The sequence below is a fragment of the Silene latifolia genome, chromosome 11 (genome assembly GCF_048544455.1).
Source record: "Silene latifolia isolate original U9 population chromosome 11, ASM4854445v1, whole genome shotgun sequence".
Taxonomy (NCBI): domain Eukaryota; kingdom Viridiplantae; phylum Streptophyta; class Magnoliopsida; order Caryophyllales; family Caryophyllaceae; genus Silene; species Silene latifolia.
In genome coordinates, this window is record NC_133536.1 from 123,681,259 (window position 1) to 123,700,729 (window position 19,471).

At 41.0% G+C, this 19,471-nt stretch overlaps 1 protein-coding gene across 1 annotated transcript; it reads left to right on the top strand.

Annotated features, from left to right (window-relative positions):
- The first annotated feature begins 10,123 nt into the window (after positions 1-10,123).
- Positions 10,124-11,101, top strand: LOC141613934 (uncharacterized). The gene has a single exon (XM_074432675.1). It carries the CDS (start codon positions 10,124-10,126, stop codon positions 11,099-11,101), a length of 978 nt encoding a protein of 325 aa, XP_074288776.1.
- The last annotated feature ends 8,370 nt before the right edge of the window (positions 11,102-19,471 follow it).

Sequence of the window (19,471 nt, forward strand, 5' to 3'; positions counted from 1 at the left end):
GAGAAGCAAACAATACAAGGTGAAATACTCACGCCGTCCAGCTGAAGAGCGTTCACCTTCCGCCGACAGACGTCGTGGAAGGAACGCCGACTCCTCGTGCGACACATCACCCAATCCCTCACAATGGGATAGCCTTCTCCACCGGCTCCGTCCTCTTGGGCGCGAGGCCCGGAAAGTAGGAGTACACCCACGCCTGTAAAACGAGATAATCAACAAACGATCTTCCGTGATTCGATGAGAAAAGGAAATGATTTTTCATGAAATGAAGTGAAGGTTCATACCTCCAACAGCAGTCCAGGGCCGACAGCAGCAAGAGAAGTCCCCTTCTTCATCAACTCTGGACGAACCATGGCCCTCATGAAGTGGATGAGGACCGCAAAACCAGCAGTGACCCAGTCCCAACAGCCTAGGGAGCTCAGGTCAGAAAAATAGGGAAGGAGCTTCGTCGAAAGCCTCTCTCCCTTGTCTCCGAGGTAGATCGAAGACAGGAACCACTAGAGCCACAAATGGACCCTCTGCTCTGCAGTGCAGGGAGAAGGAGCCGTCTCACTCCGATCGATCACCACCGACGCCGGGGTCTTCCCTGCGAAGTAGTCCCGAACGTAAGAACTAGGCACCAAGCCAGGTACCACAGCCGCCTTCGGCGCCAAGTTCCAGCCGATCAACCTCCTAGCCTCCGCCGAATCAACCCTCATGGCTGTCTCCGGCCACTCCACCACCTCAGTCCCACACGGCAGACCAGAAATCATGCCGTAGTCCTCTAACGTGACCCCTACCTCACCAAAAGGCATGTGAAACGTGGAGGTCGTGTCCCAAAACCGGTCCAAGAAAGCTCGGACGAGACTGAGGTTAGCCCGACGCTTCCTCCTCGCGATATCCCTCCAAGCCTGCACCAGGGCACCGAACGCTCCCCGCTCGATCATGGTTCGCTCCTCGGCCGACAGCCTCTCGTAGAACTCTATCGCCGTCGTGTAGCCCGAGAACGATCTAATGTTCCCGGCCTCCTATGTTAATTTGAAACAAAAGCTATCTTTAGCTCAGATAAAAGAGAAAAGGAGGGACAAACAGAAATGAAAGAAGATGAATGGAGAGTAATAAATTCGATTTACCAAGCTCTTCACCGTCCTGTAGGACAGGTGACCCTCCGCAGCCCAAAGCAGGTGCCTACTGTCCCAGGTCTTAGCCCATGCAGGTGCTCCGATCAGCTGGCGACCACCCCGCCCAACGTTGGCCCGTCTCGGGGCCTCCTCCTCCTCAACAACCTCCTCCTCTAGGACCTCGTCCTCAGCAGCCATCACCGCAGCGGTGAAAGCCTCCTCCAACGCCTCCTCAAGCACCTGTGAAGGGTTAACAACAGTGTCCACGTCCATGGGATCTCTCCCAGATGTAGAAGCTTTGTCACCTGCAACATTAAAGTAAATTTAGGCCGCGTCAAGTGACGGCAAGCCTTGATTAGGGGATTTTCGAGTTTTCGGAGCTCCGAAATCGCTCTTTTCTTGCCATCTTTGGCAATTTTTCCCACAAACCCATCCGCTTATGTGGTAATTTGGGTCAAGTCAAGCCTAAGTTAAAGCCTAGTCATGGGTTCGATCGGAATTTCGACAGCATTTCGTTATAACGGCGATTATGCCCTAGAAAGCGTCCTGAAAAAGTCATTACAAATCAAAATTCCGAGATGGTAGGAAGTTTACCCATCACACAAGGAGTCCAAATATCAAGTTTCGTCACAAACGGACAATCCTAAGGCTATTTTCGAAGCGATTTACGGTTTAGCTGTGAAACCGTCTCAATTTCACTCAAATGCTCAAAACTCAACTAAAATTCGAAAAAAATGCATGGTTATGATCCTTATATTACCAATTAGCCATTTACAAAGTCAATTTTTCAAGGCAAAGTCGTTTGGGGGAAAAGCCCCAAATTTTCGACTAATTAGGGTCGAAAACCCTAATTTTGTCGATCCCATTCGATCAAATACGGAAGATAAATGCAAGATTAGTTCACATACCTCGATTAGTCATGGAAAATGCAAGCTTTTGGATCAAATTTTGACGAAAATGGTTGGAAATTGAGAGAGAAATTCAGAATTTGTGTTTCGAATAAATGAAATGAACTAACCCTCTGTTTCATCGGGTTTTTACGCAGGAAAGACACGCCCAGGAATAGACGCAGCAGGTACTATGCCTCTTCCAAAGGACGCAGCTCTTGCTGCGCCTCTTCCTCAGCCTCCCTTCATACGAATTTTCAAAAATTTGTTATGAGTTCGTTATTTTGTAGGCCCATCTTTGGTGCGCCTCTTCCATGATGCCATATCACATATTTGATCCGTTTAACGTATATTCTTCGCCCGGACCTCCAGTTTCAAGCCAACTGCAAACTGCCATATATTATTTTTATCCAGGACCTAGCTTGTCACAACGAGCGTTCCTTCTTTGACAGGTGTTTTGACACACCTCTATTCTGTCCCCCCAGCGAGAGTACACGGATAGACATTCCCTCTCGAGACATGGAGATCAGTTCCCTATTATGTTCCCCCAGCGAGAGTACATGGATAGACATTCCCTCTCGACACATGGAGATCAGTTCCCGATTATGTTCCCCCAGCGAGAGTTCACGACCGACAGTCATTCCCTTTCGAGACATGGAGATCAACATCGACCCCAAGTTCTTCCGAAATTTGTTTGAAGCCGACCACAAGCAGATTTCTCCCAGCAGTTCCAGACTATGTCCTGCTGTCTTCTCCCAATATCGCGTTTTGTTTCCCCTGAAGTTTCAAGAAATTTCAGGTATGGACTCTTCTTATGGCTGGCGAGCCTCCTTACGTAGTCTAATGGACTTTAAACAACCCTACCTGATAGTCGACAGACTCTAAAATGTTCCCGACGACAGGTCCTTGGTTCAGACCCCTTGAGCCGCCTCGCATCGCCATAGTCGTCAGGTTGTAATCTTCGATTGACCTGATGGCTATACTTTGACTTTCGCCTTGTCCAAGCCTCAGTCAAAGTGGGGGCTCAGAGATACCTCATTTCTGCACCTCCCACAAACCACCCGGTGATGATTGGGCCGCATGTTTGGTACGCGGAACGATTTGTGACAGTTCGTAAGTTTATCGTCAAGTGATCGCTCAAACACTTATGTCTACCTCTTAATTGTCATCTACGTGCCGATACGGTCGTTTTGGCAGTAATTACAGTACATTTAGAGTCCGGGTCAAAAAACCGTCTTTATTTTCTTAAACCGAGTCAGAATGTTCTGGAATGTTCCGGATATTTCTATTCCATATTTTACAATCTTTTAATCTTTGGCAGATAATTTCCTGTAATATTCACACAAAATATTAAGGAAAATAAGATTGATCCGTTATTCCATAACCAAAACACGGAAATCTTTCTTCCGCAGTAGGAAACCACTTGGGAAAAGACGCAGCAGGTGCTGCGCCTCTTCCAAGAGACGCAGTGCCTGCTGCGCCTCTTCCCAAGTCCTTTTCTGCGTATTTTTCGTATCTTTTCATATCTTTTCGAGATTCACTTCCAAAGTTTCTCCGAAAACCCTAATTTCCTCCACATGATTAGTATAAATGGAGACCTTTGGTCTTACATATTTCTCACGCGAGTGTCCGCCCCTTGTCTTCTCCCTTTGCATTCTAGACCACGTTCTTACTTTTTTACGTCTACGTGCTTGAACATTCGACCACGTAAGCTCGGATCATTCTAAGTACCAGCCTCGTTTTGCATGACCGACCAATTTGACCAACTCCACAATTAATCAACATTAATCAATCTTATTCGTTTTCCTCCTACAGCGCACTTTCGTACATTCGAGTCGAGCATCACTAAACGTATACTTAGTTCATCTCGTTTCGTCAAACATATAAGTCTGAGGGTGTAAATTCTTCTTTTTTTTATTGTTCTTTATTTTCGTAATTAATAATGTAAGGTTTATGTCGAAAGTATTTCTAAAACCGATTTATAAAACCATGTTTTAAAAACCCTTTTTACGAATTATCAAAGGACAAACCGTCGAGAAAGGACGCAACAACTGCTGCGCCTCTTAGAAGGGACGTAGTGCCTGCTGCGCCTCTTCGTGAGGCTGCCGCAGTTCCTGCTTCCTTTCTTCTTCCTTCGTCTTTTGTTAGTCCGTTTGATTTGCTTTTGTCTTCAATTGTTCATTGTTTCGTTAACATGATAATTCTAATATAATAATTTTAACATATAATTCATTATTAATTCATCGTTATTTCCCGACTTAAATCCCTTATAATCCATATTTGCGGGTTTTCGTCATTAAAATCAATTCGGGTTTTAGAGATTCGATTCATCCATATTGAATCTCTGGGAGTTCGTTGTTGATATATTTGCATCTGTTACTTACCGTCACCATCATTAATCCATCATTAGTAACTTGTTTAGTCTAATTAATTTGATAAGTTTGTTAATTTGTAATTAATAATTCCATATTAATTTTGTAAATATTCATTCTAATTAGTTTTTATCCATGTTTATCGCTTTTATGACCCTTGATCATATGTAAATAACCTGCTAATCACTTTCATCCCCGTCAAATAATATAATCAAGCATTAAAATAACCAACGAATATTAACAACTTGCAATTCCGGATTCACAGCCAGAACTGAGCCAAGGAACAGACACAGCAACTGCTGCGTCTCTTCCAAGGGACGCAGCTCTGCTGCGCCTGTTCCTGGTTGATTTCTGTCCCTGAACTCCCGTGTTGCTTTGACCTAGTTTATTAATTCTGTACTATTAATCGTATTATCACCTTAATTCGTGTTCGTCAATTTGTTTATTCTTTGTTTTCTCAAATCATCCGTTTTAAAAGTATTTTCGACATAAATCAATTAATCCCATGTAATTATTGTAATTATTTCATTATTGTATTTATTATATTTCTTGTATTTTATTGATTGTATGCCTTCACATGTAATTGAACTTAAATTCCTACTTCGACCCAATTGTATGATTAAATTACGTGTTCAACGACTTAGTCTAATTCTTCACATGTTAGGATTAATCTATTGGATGTTGCATTGCATGCATATAATCGACAATATATCGAGTATAGATGATTTTCCCTAATCATTAGTAGAGGTCGTTATCGAAGCGGGCGGGATTAGGTGTTCGATCAAAAGAGCTACCTAATACGTACCCTCACCCCTTACTCCAGATCTCTGTGAACATCCGTATTCATTGGCATCCACGAGAGTGATTCTAGATATAGAATGCTAAGGGTAACGAGTTCTTGGTGTTCATGTCACTACTTTGTATCTTGACATGACACGAGGTATTCGAACGGTTTCCAATTTTCCGCAATAAATTGGTGGCGACTCCACAAATGCAAACGCTTGTTTCCCAAGCGCCCCCATGGGCCCGCGTCCACAGCATTATGCTGACAATGCCGAAATCCAGACAACAATGAGGACTCTCGAGGTAATGACCCAAAGAGAAAAGGGATGCTTTACTGATTTTTTAGCTCGTTGGCGCGCTAAAAGCGTAAAATTGACCAAGAAACCCGAAGAGGTCGATATGGTCGATAAGTTTGTAAAAAATCTGCAACCAGCTTACCGTAATGAGCTAAAATATCAAAACTTTAGCACATTCAAAGACTTGACTCGAATTGGGAGAAAAATCGAAGCTGACCTCCGTACGACGGAGTTTTCTAAACCCAAGGGATATCCTGGGGCTTCTTCCTCTAAATCGAAAGCAACTACTAGTGCTAATCATGTTCAAGCTATTAATTTCCTGGGAGGAACTTCCAATAAACCACAACGCTCTACTCCAAGAGTGTTCACTGACATTGGGTGTACTTATACGCATTCCCTTGAAAGACTCAAGGCCCAAGGGAAGCTAAACCCAATCGGCCCAAGTCCTGAACCACCCTTGGAACTACGACCCAAGTGGTAAAGGCCGGAGGCATACTGTGCCTACCACCAAGGGAAGGGCACGATACAGAAAAATGTTTCCGCCTCAAGCATGAAATCCAAGATATGATTGAGAATGGAACAATCCCAATACCCACTGTGAAGCCCAATAATGTCACCAATCCATTTGGGGATCATTCAAATGCGGTGTTCGTCGAAGACACCATCGATGTGTCCCACCTAACCCGTCCTATATGTCGCCTAAATGGTTTCCTTGTGGGGAAACACTTCATTGATTGCTCTAAATATCTCCCAAGCATAGAGAACGAAGTTCGATTTGGGGATTTTGCCATCGACTGCACCCCTTACATTCTTAGAAGTGCCAACGAAATCAATAGCATCTGGGATGATGATGAGGATGATGTGTACCTTGAGACGGGCGCAACAATCCCCAAAAGCTAAGGAAAGAGGCTTTTGAGTGCAATCACTTGACATGAGCTGGCCGCCTATTTCAAGTGGCAGATGATGATTCTGAGTCTGAGTCTGATAAGAGTCTGATAAGAGTTTTAGGGTTGAGTCTAAAGAATCGAGTATTGAAAATACCCCTTTCCCAGTCTTTCCTTTTGATATACCTCCCCCTAGCTCTAGTATTCCGGGGCCTATCCCGAATACCACCCCCATTCCGCCATTGACCTCTGATCAGTTGCCCCAAATGTTAGCGCATTTCGCGCAGTTTCAAATTAATATTAAGATGAACCAGTTTGCTTACGACTCGTCTCCTTTACATCGCAATGCAATTTCTGAAAATATTTGTTTTAATAATGACTTTGAGAATGCGGCCGGGAAGGCACAGGTTGAAGAAGAGGAAGAGGAGATAGTAACGCCTCCGCAATTGGTTTAGGGGTTCGAGGAATACGACTAAAGAGACTCTGTTATCGAAGATACAGAAACCATCAATTTAGGAACCACCTTAGAACCCAGAGAACTCAAAATAGGTACCACTCTAGATCCTACAGAAAAACAAGGGTTCATAGATTTACTGAATGAGTTCAAAGATGTATTTGCATGGTCTTACAGAGACATGCCAGGAATCGATAGGGAAATTGCAGAACACAAAATCCCAATCAAGCCAGGGTTCAAACCAATCAAACAAAAATTACGTAGAATGCGTACTGAGTGGTCTTTGAAAGTCAAAGAAGAAATCGATAAACAATTCAAGGCCGGGTTTATTAAAGTATCTGAGTATTCAGATTGGGTAGCTAATGTAGTACCAGTACCTAAGAAGGATGGGAAAGTCCGTGTGTGTGTGTGGACTTCCGGGATTTGAACAAAGCCAGTCCGAAAGATGAATTTCCATTACCTCACATAGTTATCTTGGTTGACAATATCGCGAGTCATGCCCTACTATCTTTCATGAATGGCTATGCCGGATACAATCAGATGAAGATGGCCAAGGAAGATATGCACAAAACCGTGTTTATCACGCAATAGGGAACCTATTGTTACACGGTAATGCCGTTTGGGTTGATAAATGCCGGGGCAACGTACCAACGAACCGCGACAATGTTATTGCACGATATGATGCATAAGAAAGTCGAGGTGTATGTCGATTACATGGTTGTGAAATCAAAGGAACGTGATGGTCATCCAAAGGCCTTACGAAAATTCCTTGAAAGATTAAGGAAATATAACATGAGGTTGAAACCGCAAAAATGCGCTTTTGGGGTTACTTCCGGGAAGCTCCTGGGTCACATCGTCAGCCACCATGGTATTGAGATTGATCCTTTAAAAATAAAGGCCATTATGGAAATCCCTCATCCCAAAACTGAGAAAGAAATTCGAAGTTTCCTGGGTCGAATCCAATATATAAGCCGCTTTGTCTCGAAGTTGATAATGATATGTGAACCGATCTTTAAGAAATTGAAATTCGGAGAACACGAGATGTGGGATGACGAATGTCAAGCCGCATTTGACATGATAAAAGAAGTTCTGTCTGCTCCACCTGTGCTTAGTCCACCCATAGCCAGATTGCCACTATCCTTGTATCTAACAGTAACAGATACTGTGATGGGAGCAATGTTGGCCTAAACAGTGGAAAAAGAAGAAAGGGCAATTTACTACATCAGTAAAAAGTTCTTAGAATATGAAGCTAAGTACACCACGTTAGAAAAAACATGCCTAGCCCTAGTCTGGGCAACAAAGAAGCCGAGACACTATATGTTGTGTTCTAGTGTCAGTATATACTCCAGAATGGATCCATTCAAATACCTGTTTGAAAAAACAGTATTAAATGGCAGAATGTCGAGATGGACTCTCATGTTAGCTGAATTCGGTCTTAAGTACGTACCTTTGAAAGCAATGAAAGGAAGGGTTGTCGCCGACTTCTTCGCTGACAATCTAATAGAGGAAGACAGTGTTACGGACATGTGGTCTTTCCCAGATGAAAACCTGGTTCATGTCGAAGACAAAGTATGGGATCTTTATTTCAAGTAGCATGGAATATGGGGTCGGAATGCTCCTCATTTCACCAAAGGGAGAACATGTACCTGTATCCATCAAGTTAGATTTCCTCGCCACCAACAATTGCATCACTAAGAGGATGATTATGGTATGTTGGGTTATAATTCTCATGACTGACTTGACGATTTAATTGCATTAACTCGACATAGAATAAAAATCACATGTTAGGGTTTAAAACAATGATTGCATATTTGCATGAGATACATGTCCAAAATAGCCATCGTTTTATTTAGTAGAGACCGTTATAGTTAGGGGCGGGGTTGGGTTTTAATTAATGAAATTAAAATAAACTTCCCAACACGTAATCTCACAAGAACTTAAAATCTCTACAATTTGGTTTCTAAATTCCATTTAAAAATTTAGTGGCGACTCTTTCAAAATCAAAAGTGTTTAATATGAAATAATAAATATTAAAGTGGATGTAAATTCCCTTGTCCACAATTTGGCGACTTTGCTGGGGACAGTGAAACTTGAAAAGTAAAACAATGGCTATTAGGAATATCTATCACATGCATTTTTTTTATGTTAATCATGCATAAACCCTTGAGACTTTAGGATTCGGACCATCCTCCTCGAGAGCTTTCTTTTAAGCTCGAGATAAGGGGATGACGTCCACTGTGTCTGATTTATATATCAAAGGTGTTTCCATGCGATTATCAAGTGCCATACCTGCCATATAGCAACGTGCATATGGGGGGAGACCACTCCTTTAATCTCGTGGTATCACTGGCACAGACCTTCTTTTAGAAGACCGAGCGAGACTTAGAAGACTCTAGGCTCATGCATAGCATCCATAATATGTGAATGACTAAGTGCTACTTGTCTTCCCAAGTCTGTTTTCAAAATCAAGTCCTTTTTCAAAACCCATTCTTGGATCAATGTTTTCGAAATAAACGGTTTGCCCACCCCTTATTTTCGAAATTTCTGGACCTATTTATGTCCAAATCTTTAAACCTCTTTTCAATCCCGAACTTTTGAACCTACCTCTTTTGAAAAAAGAATCATTTCCAAGTCGAAGTGCTGCCGAATTAGGATTAGAATTTTGACCAAATCAAGCCTTTTATAAAACGGCATGCTGCCCATTTTAAAACCTTATTTCGATTCAATCCTTTTCAATTTCAAAATCCAATAAACCATAATCCAAACCTAACCCAATCCTAGAATAGAGTTTGAGTCAGTTTGGTCAAGTCCAGTCTAGTTGCTCTAGTTTAAGCCATGTTAGGTTTTCTCTAGGGTTCAATGGAACCAAGCTTGTCTAGGCTAGAAGACAACCCTAGTGGGTTACCCAAGTCACCTCTTAGGTCCAAGTCAAGTAGGCCGACCACTTGGTCAAAGTCTAAGCCACAAAAACACCCAATCTAAGACACTATGGGGCGTCACCCTTTCCAAACCAATGAGCCATGTCTGGTTTCGATCACGGTTTAGTCACACCAAGTCTATGTCAAGTCTATGCTAAGTCTGCATCAAGTCTATGTCTAGTCCAGTCTAAGTCCAAGTCTAAGTTAGTTGAGTCTGGTTTTAGTCCTAGTTAGGTCTAGAACCCCTCTCCTACACCTTGACCTTGCACAAGGGAGACACTCAGCTTATTTCCCAGGTCCAAGTCTGTCTTTGAGTTAGGTCTGAGTCAAAAGTCAAGTATGTGAGTCGAGTCCTTTTTGTGTAGAGTTTTAACTCAAATTTTTGATTAGTTCGGGGTTTCTTTGTAGAAAGGCCGCCCCAGACCAAAAAAAATGTCAATGGAAGCACTATTGGCTAAGATGAACGACACTTTGGAGCTACTTACAGCTCGCTTGGCTGCAGTTGAGACTAAGGTAGGTGGGGAGACCCCTGTAACCACCACCCCGGAAATGTCTGAGCTTGAAAGGCGATTCAAGCTTGTGGAGGACCAACTGAAGCTCTCTCAAGGGGAGAGCATCCACTACGAGAATGCTAGGGCTTATGCCCCAATCCAGGAGGAGCTCCCTAAGAACTTTGTGCTCACAGATATCCCTAAATTCAAGGGAACTGAAAATCCTCTACAGCACATTAGGTCCTATAAGGAGCACCTTGCTCTGAAGAGTGTGCCTGCGAGCATGCTAACTGCTATCTTTGCCCAATCCTTGGAGGAACATCCAAGGGCATGGTTTTACAACCTAGATCTAAAGAATTACCCCAAATTCGAAGATTTAACTACTGAGTTATATAGGCATTATGCTGACGATGCCAAAATCCAGACAACAATGAGGACTCTCGAGGTTATGAACCAGAGAGAAAAGGGATGCTTTACTGATTTTTTGGCTCGTTGGCGTGCTAAAAGCGTGAAATTGACCAAGAAACCCGAAGAGATCGATATGGTTGATAAGTTTGTAAAAAATATGCAACCAGCTTACCGTAATGAGCTAAAATATCAAAACTTTTGCACATTCAAAGACTTGACTCGAATTGGGAGGAAAATCGAAGTTGACCTCCGTACGGCGGAGTTTTCTAAACCCAAGGGATATCCTGGGGCTTCCTCCTCTAAATCGAAAGCAACTACTAGTGCTCATCATGTTCAAGCTATTAATTTCCTGGGAGGAACTTCCAAGAAACCGCAACGCTCTACTCCAAGAGTGTTCACTGACATTGGGTGTACTTATACGCATGCCCTTGAAAGACTCAAGGCCCAAGGGAAGCTAAACCCAATCGGCCCAACTCTTGAACCACCCTTGGAACAACGACCCAAGTGGTAAAGGACGAAGGCATACTGTGCCTACCACCAAGGGAAGGGCACGATACAGAAAAATGTTTCCGCCTCAAGTATGAAATCCAAGATATGATTGGAAATGGAACAATCCCAATACCCACTGTGAAGCCCAATAATGTCACCAATCCATTTGGGGATCATTCAAATGCGGTGTTCGTCGAAGACAGCATTGATGTGTCCCACCTAACCCGTCCTATATGTCGCCTAAATAGTTTCCTTGTGGGGAAACACTTCATTGATTGCTCTAAATATTTCCCAAGCATAGGGAACGAAGTTCGATTTGGGGATTTTGCCATCGACTGCACCCGTTACATTCTCAGAAGTGCCAACGAAATCAATAGCATCTGGGATGATGATGAGGATGATTTGTACCTTGAGAAGGGCGTGGCAATCCCCAAAAGCTAAGGAAAGAGGCTCTCGAGTCCAATCACTTAACACGAGCTGGCCGCCCATTTCAAGTGGCAGATGATGATTCTGAGTTTGATTCTGATAAGAGTCTGATAAGAGTCTTAGGGTTGAGTCTAAAGAATCGAGTGTTGAAAATACCCCTTCCCCAGTCTTTCCTTTTGATATACCTCCCCTAGCTCTGGTATTTCGGGGCCTATCCCGAATACCACCCTCATTCCGCCACTAACCTCTGATCAGTTGCCCCAAATGTTAGCGCATTTCGCGCAGTTTCAAATTATGAATAAGATGAACTAGTTTGCTTACGACTAATCTCCTTTACATCGCAATGCCATTTCTGAAAATATTTGTTTTAATAATGACTTTGAGAATGAGGTCGGGAAGGCACAGGCTGAAGAAGAGGAGGAGGAGATAGTAACGCCTCCGCAATTGGTTTAGGGGTTGGAGGAATACGACCAAAGCGACTCTATTATCGAAGATACATAAACCATCAATGTAGGAACCACCTTAGAACCCAGAGAACTCAAAATAGGTACCACTCTAGATCCTACAGAAAAACAAGGGTTCATAGATTTGCTGAATGAGTTCAAAGATGTCTTTGCATGGTCTTACAGAGACATGCCAGGAATTGATAGGGAAATTGCAGAACACAAAATCCCAATCAAGCCAGGGTTCAAACCAATCAAACAAAAATTACGTAGAATGCGTACTGAGTGGTCTTTGAAAGTCAAAGAAGAAATCGATAAACAACTCAAGGCCGGGTTTATTAAAGTATCCGAGTATTCAGATTGGGTAGCCAATGTAGTACCAGTACCTATCTTTCATGGATGGGTATGCCGGATACAATCAGATGAAGATGGCCGAGGAAGATATGCAAAAAACCGCGTTTATCACGCAATGGGTAACCTATTGTTACACGGTAATGCCGTTTGGGTTGATAAATGCTGGGGCAACGTACCAAAGAACCGCGATAATGTTATTGCACGATATGATGCATAAGGAAGTCGTGGTGTATGTCGATTACATGATTGTGAAATCAAAGGAACGTGACGGTCATCCAAAGGCCTTACGAAAATTCCTTGAAAGATTAAGGAAATATAACATGAAGTTGAACCCACAAAAATGCGATTTCGGGGTTACTTCCGGGAAGCTCCTGGGTCACATCGTCAGCTACCATGGTATTGAGATTGATCCTTTAAAAATAAAGGCCATTATGGAAATGCGTCATCCCAAAACTGAGAAAGAAATTCGAAGTTTCCTGGGTCGAATCCAATATATAAGCCACTTTGTCTCGATGTTGACAATGATTTGTGAACCGATCTTTAAGAAACAAAAAGTCGGAGAACACGAGATGTGGCATGACGAATGTCAAGTCGCATTTGACATGATAAAAGAAGTTCTGTCTGCACCACCTGTGCTTAGTCCACCCATAGCCGGATTGCCATTATCCTTGTATCTAACAGTAACAGATACCGCGATGGGAGCAATGTTGGCCTAAACAGTGGAAAAAGAAGAAAGGGCAATTTACTACATCAGTAAAAAGTTCTTAGAATATGAAGCTAAGTACACCACGTTAGAAAAAACATGCCTAGCCCTAGTCTGGGCAACAAAGAAGCCGAGACACTATATGATGTGTTATAGTGTCAGTATATACTCCAGAATGGATCCAATCAAATACCTGTTTGAAAAAACAGTATTAAATGGCAGAATGTCGAGATGCACTCTCATGTTCGCTGAATTCGGTCTTAAGTACGTACCCTTAAAAGCAATGAAAGGAAGGGCTGTCGCCGACTTCCTCGCTGATAATCCAATAGAGGAAGACAGTGTTACGGACATGTGGTCTTTCCCAAATAAAAACGTGGTTCATGTAGAAGATGAAGTATGGGATATTTATTTCGAGTAGCATGGAATATGGGTTCGGAATCCTCCTCATTTCACCAAAGGGAGAACATGTACCTGTATCCATCAAGTTAGATTTCCTCGCCACCAACAATGCTGCTGAGTACGAAGCATGCCTACTGGGTTTGCGCGGTGCTATCAGTCTAAATATAAAGAAGTTAGTGGTACATGGTGACTCATCTTTGGTCATTAACCAAGTAAAAGGGTCGTGGAAAATAAAAAATAATATTCTGGCACCTTACCAGGCTAAGATAGAGGAATTGGAAAAGTATTTCGAGGAAATACACTATGTCCATTTACCCAGAGAAGAAAATCAATTCTCCGACGCTCTGTCTAAGTTGGCAGCCTTGGTTAACATCCCAGATTTTTCTAGACAGCATGCCACTATGTGTCGAATGAAGATCGGCACCATGATATATAAATGAGATTAATGGCACTGAGGAAGATGAGATCGAACCTTGGTACACATCAACTTTGAAATTCGAAGACACGGGAGAATACCCTGACAACCTCGATGCTCGGGGAAAGCTAGCATTACGGATGCTCTCAACCCAGTTCGTCGAGGCTAATGGTGGGCAACTATACAAAAAGACCGTACAAGGTGTCTTATTGCGATGTATTGATAAAAAGAGAGTCGACAAACTCATAGAGGAGGTTCATGACAGGGAATGTGGACCCCACATGAATGCTCACATGTTGACGCTTGAACGCGTTGTATCAGGTTCAATTCTATCAAAAAAGGATAGAAAGGGCTTTTAATAAGAAGGTGAAACCAAGAAAAATCAAAGAAGGAGATTTGGTGTTGAAATCGGTTCATGCGCTACTGCCAGTAGACCCGAGGGGTAAATTTACACTAAATTAGGCAGGCCCGTATTTGGTGAAAAGAATTCAGACAGGAGGAGCTGTTCGGCTGACTGATCTAGATGGAAACGACTTTTCGAATCCTATAAATCTGGACCAGTTGAAAAAATACTATCCCTAAAGACTTCATTCTCAAATGTTATGAAATAAAATTCGGATTGCATTTGTATTTGAGTCTAGTTTCAAAGTCTGACATTCGTTGTCTCTGTATTATGAATTATGAACTACGAACCCGGTTTGATTCTGTTGAAAAACAGATACATAGGCAACTCTTTAAAAGAGTACAACCGAAACAATGTAATTCTTAATGCAAACCTGGGAATTTCTAATAAATAATATTTCTTTTATTTATTTCAATAATTCCGGGCGAAGCCCATAGTGTCTAAACCATCTAATAATAATACAACATAATATAATAGCTACCTATCCTTCGTATAGCCGAGTCATGTAAACCATCACGAGACTAAGTCTCACCCATCTTCACTCTAGCCCGTTTCTTCGGAGGAACTGCACTTTCTTCAAGCGGACTCGGTCTGTCTTTTGCACTTGGTCGGGGACCCAACCTCTCAGCCAATGTTGGCCCATCATCGGCATTTATCTCCAATCTTTTCCAAACACTTGAGACCTTAGGATCATCTTTAGGGTTTTTGTCAGTCTTAGGTTCAGACTTGGTCGCAGTTAAATTCATTTCAAAGAATGCTCGATTTTCGAGGCTCTCCTCATAGTACTTCCAGTCTACAACATCATCCTTCTAAAGTTTCCTTCTGATTTCGGGAGAAGTTTCTTTGACCCATCTTAAGTATGAAGGATACACCCATGTCGAGGGAATTACCTGGAAATAAGGAAACCTGAAACAATTCAGGAAACCTAAGGGAAATAGGATAACCTGCCTAAACAAGGATTGACCACCATGCTTTCGGTCAAGGGGGAGGCCGCGACACCCTTCAACCGGATTTGTGTCCTTCTGCATCCCTTGCGCGGATTTTTGTTGTCACATTTCAAAAGTCGGAACGGCTAATTTACATTTCTACCCTTATCAAGTCAAAATGTTTGAGTTAAAACCCGTACACACGTACGGCTTTTTATTTTTATTTTTGTTCGAAGGTAGCGGGCTACGCCTACGTCAGTCACGAGTCTCACCCTTTTGTCGCATTTCAAAATGCAAATCGAGTCTACCCTATCCTTTCCCCTTTAAAAATCGGGATCCTTTGAAAATCGGGATTTCAAAAACTTTTTTCAAAGATCGATGATCATTTCCATTTCCAAAATGCTTATCCGGGTCGATGGCCCGTTTTTCAAGTCCGTTTTCAAAATATTTATCCGGGTCGATGACCCATTTTCAAATCCAATTTCAAAATGCTTATCCGGGACGATAGCCCATTTTTAAATCCTTTTTCAAGGGTCGATGATCCAAATAGCAATACATCCCGAACATGAAAATATTTTTCAAAATCGAGGCCTAAGGCCCATTTCAACAATGGTTGTTTCAAATCCAAGCTTCGGGTCGATGACTCAGTTTATCAAAATATTTCAACTTTCAAAGATCGATGATCTAAATGTGTGCTTATACGATAATATGATTATTGTTGTATTTGTTTTCCATGTTTCGAACGTAACAGGAAATGCTTCAACTGGGGGCTCGAAAGACTTCGCCTTTAGACCCATTGCAACTGGGGGCTCTGAAGCCGTTGGCTTCAGAGACCATTATCGAAATAAACGGATGACATCCACAATCCAAATCAAATCAAATTCAAATCGATCCAATTCAATACAAAGTAGAGGAACTCCACAACTGAAAGCAAAGTTTTGAAGGAATGGTAACCTCATTTGGAAAACCCCATTCCATTCTGCGCATAGATTAGCAGAATGCATGCCAGGAGTCTCGAACTACGATAAGGGTTTGATTCCGTCACAACGGATACGTAGGCGCCTAAGGATAAGGCTCAACTCACCAGCTTTTCAATGGGTCGATGACCATCGATGATTAATCTCCAGCGAAGCTTCAGGTATGATCTCTTCTTATGGCTGGCGCGCTTATATATGCAAGTCTAATGGACTATAAATGACCCGCGGAATCCTCAGGTCGAGAGGGACCTGGGGTATAGTTTGACTTTTGACCTGTGCAAGCCTCAGTCAAAGTGCGGGCTCTGTAGATACCCGTATCCATCGATATTGGAATTTACAGAAAACCCGACAAACACCCGATGATGATAGGACGACATGTATTCACTAGTTGGCATTGTCAATATTTGGAGTTCGTTTTACGATGTAGAATGGGCGTCGTCGATGAAGCGTTTTATTAATGATATTTAATTTAAACGTTTTAATTCGTATTAAATTTAAACGATGTTTAAATTAAGAGTTTTAATTCATTTTAATTATTTAATTTGAATTTATTTTCTCAAGTTTTTTTTATTGAAAATAAAATAAAGGGTAAATTGATAACCACTACCAACTTTAGTCCTCTTTTTCATAATAAATACCAACATAATCAATAATTAATAATCAGTACCAAAATATTAATTTTTTTCTACAATAGGTACCAAGTCGCCTTCTTACTCTAGTTTTTTTCCTACTTTAAAGGTGCTTTCATTTAAGATAGGGATTTTGAACGTGGGTGAGTGGAGATTTGTAGTTGAATGATGGCTTTTAGGACTTTTTTGAGTAGGTTAAGATTGGATTTTTAGGCGACTTGGTACCTATCATAGAAAAAAGTTAATATTTTGGTACTGATTACTAATTATTGATTATGTTGGTACTGATTATGAAAAAGGGTCCTTATATTGGTATTGTCTATCAATTAACCCTAAAATAAATATTTGGTTTGAAAAATCATTTTATGAGCGTATTTGATTTGAAAAATCATTTATTTTAATGTGTTATTTGATTTGAAAAAATCGATTTTGAAAGTTGAAAACTCGTTTTAATCACACGATTTGTGAGCTGGTTTTATGCTTGATTTGGGCTCGATTTTCGACGCACTTTCGACCCAACTTCCTCTCCCATAACCCGTGTTCGATTCTTAGCCAAATCCCACCACAAAACCCCGGCTTAGCCATCTCAAATCACGTCCCAAACAGCCCAACACCACCTTCGCTGCTCTGTTTTGCAGCCCCAAACACGACACCGAAACAGCCCCGTATTCGACTCCAATGCGACCCATATCTCACCTCACACCTAGCCCACATATCAAGCTATAATTCCAAGCCCTTTACCATGCAACCCATGTCCAAAATCCTTCACAAACCTCACGCAACAAGCAGCCCCCTGTTTTCGTTCTCCAAATCCGAGCTCAATCAAACACTTCCAAACCCGCTCCAAACGGCTACCAAACCCGTGCCCATGACCACCCATCCACACCTGACTATCCTAACCATATTAACATGACTTGCCCACCAAGAAAACACACCATAAACACTCGAAATAGCTGCTGGACAGCAGCTATGTGAAACAGGCCCGAGCTTCTCCCTTCCCTTCTAAACCCTACAAAACAACCTTCAATCTTCCCTATATATACTCCCCCATCACCACACGTAAACAACCTGACATTCCCTCATCACCCACCATCCATAACAACCCAGAACAAACCCTAAAACTCGACTCGAATTAGCACGAAAAACATCTCAAATACATCCATCAAGGAAACACTAGATCCACACACGAGCTTAGACGAAATTCGAGCATTAAAGTTGCTCCCTTTTCGTGTTTGCTCTTGTTCTGGACATCCGTCTTTCACGTTCATTTTTTATCTATAACTAACCAAAATTTCTTCTGTTTGTTTATACAAATCAAAATTTAACTCTTCCACGATTCTGGAACATCTTTCGGAATTAAAAACGGTCAAGAAACGACTTCACAATCACGTTTTCAAAACTGCTGCGGGCGAAGCACAAAATCGCGAGAATCGCATTTCAATTTTGCAAAATCGTATTCAAGCATCCAAATTTCGTCGACGACGGCCCCTCGAGACAAAATTTACGATCGATTACGACCCTAGATGGTGTCAATGATATATGTAGATTGAGGGTGCATTAAAAATCCCTCCTTTCTCTTGTTCTATATTCTTTTTTATATATTTCATTTATTTATCGTTTTATTTCGCTTTTTATTCGTTATTACTAACTTTGTTTAATCTTGTTTGTAGTTATTTTTCGTAACATGTTTGTTCAATTAATTTTTTCCTTTGTTCATGTTTACTAACATTGTTTTTATGTGAATATGATTATTTAATTTAGTTTGTTAGATTTTAATTCGCATTAGCATGTTATTAGATCTAAATTATGTTCATTTATTTTTAACTTTGTAAAAATTGATTTTTGATGATTTTCCAGATTTATAATTTATAATTTTAATTTAGGTTAATTTTCGGGATTTATTTCATTGATTTAGTATTTATTTTGCAATTAACATTGTTTTTATGCAAAACCCGCGCAGTGCACGGGTCAGATCTGAGCAATTTCGAAATTCCAGACCCGTGCAGTGCACTGTCCAGAATATGTTTTTGTGTTCTTTTCTTATTTGATAATATTTGTTTAATTTTAGTTTTATTCGTTTAATTAATTTTATATTTTAATTTATATTATTTATAATTTATGTTGTATATTTATATCCTGACCACTAACGTTTGCTAATCTATCTTATGCTAAGAGTAAGAATATCTCTTTTCCCTCTCTTTGTTTGCTTTGCTAGAATAGCTAATGAACTCACATGCTAAATTTACTTGACGATTTAATTGCATTAAATCGGCATAGAATGAAATTCACATGTTAGGATTTAAAACAATGATTGCATACTTGCATGAGATACATGTCCAAAATAGCCATCGTTTAATTTAGTAGAGACCGTTATAGTTACGGGCGGGGTTGGATGTTAATTAATGAAATTAAAATAAACTTCCCAACACGTAATCTCACAAGAACTTAAAATCTCTACAATTTGGTTTCTAAATTCCATTTAAAAATTTAGTGGTGACTCTTTCAAAATCAAAAGTGTTTAATATGAAATAATAAACATTAAAGTGGATGTAAATTCCCTTGTCCACAGATAAATGTAATTTATTTGATATAAAATGATATTTAATTTGTTAAATATGCATTATAATATCAAATAACATGTTATATGTAACATGACCTACCAAATTATAAATGACAAATTACAAAGATATAATCGAGGTGCATTTTATGTATGAAAA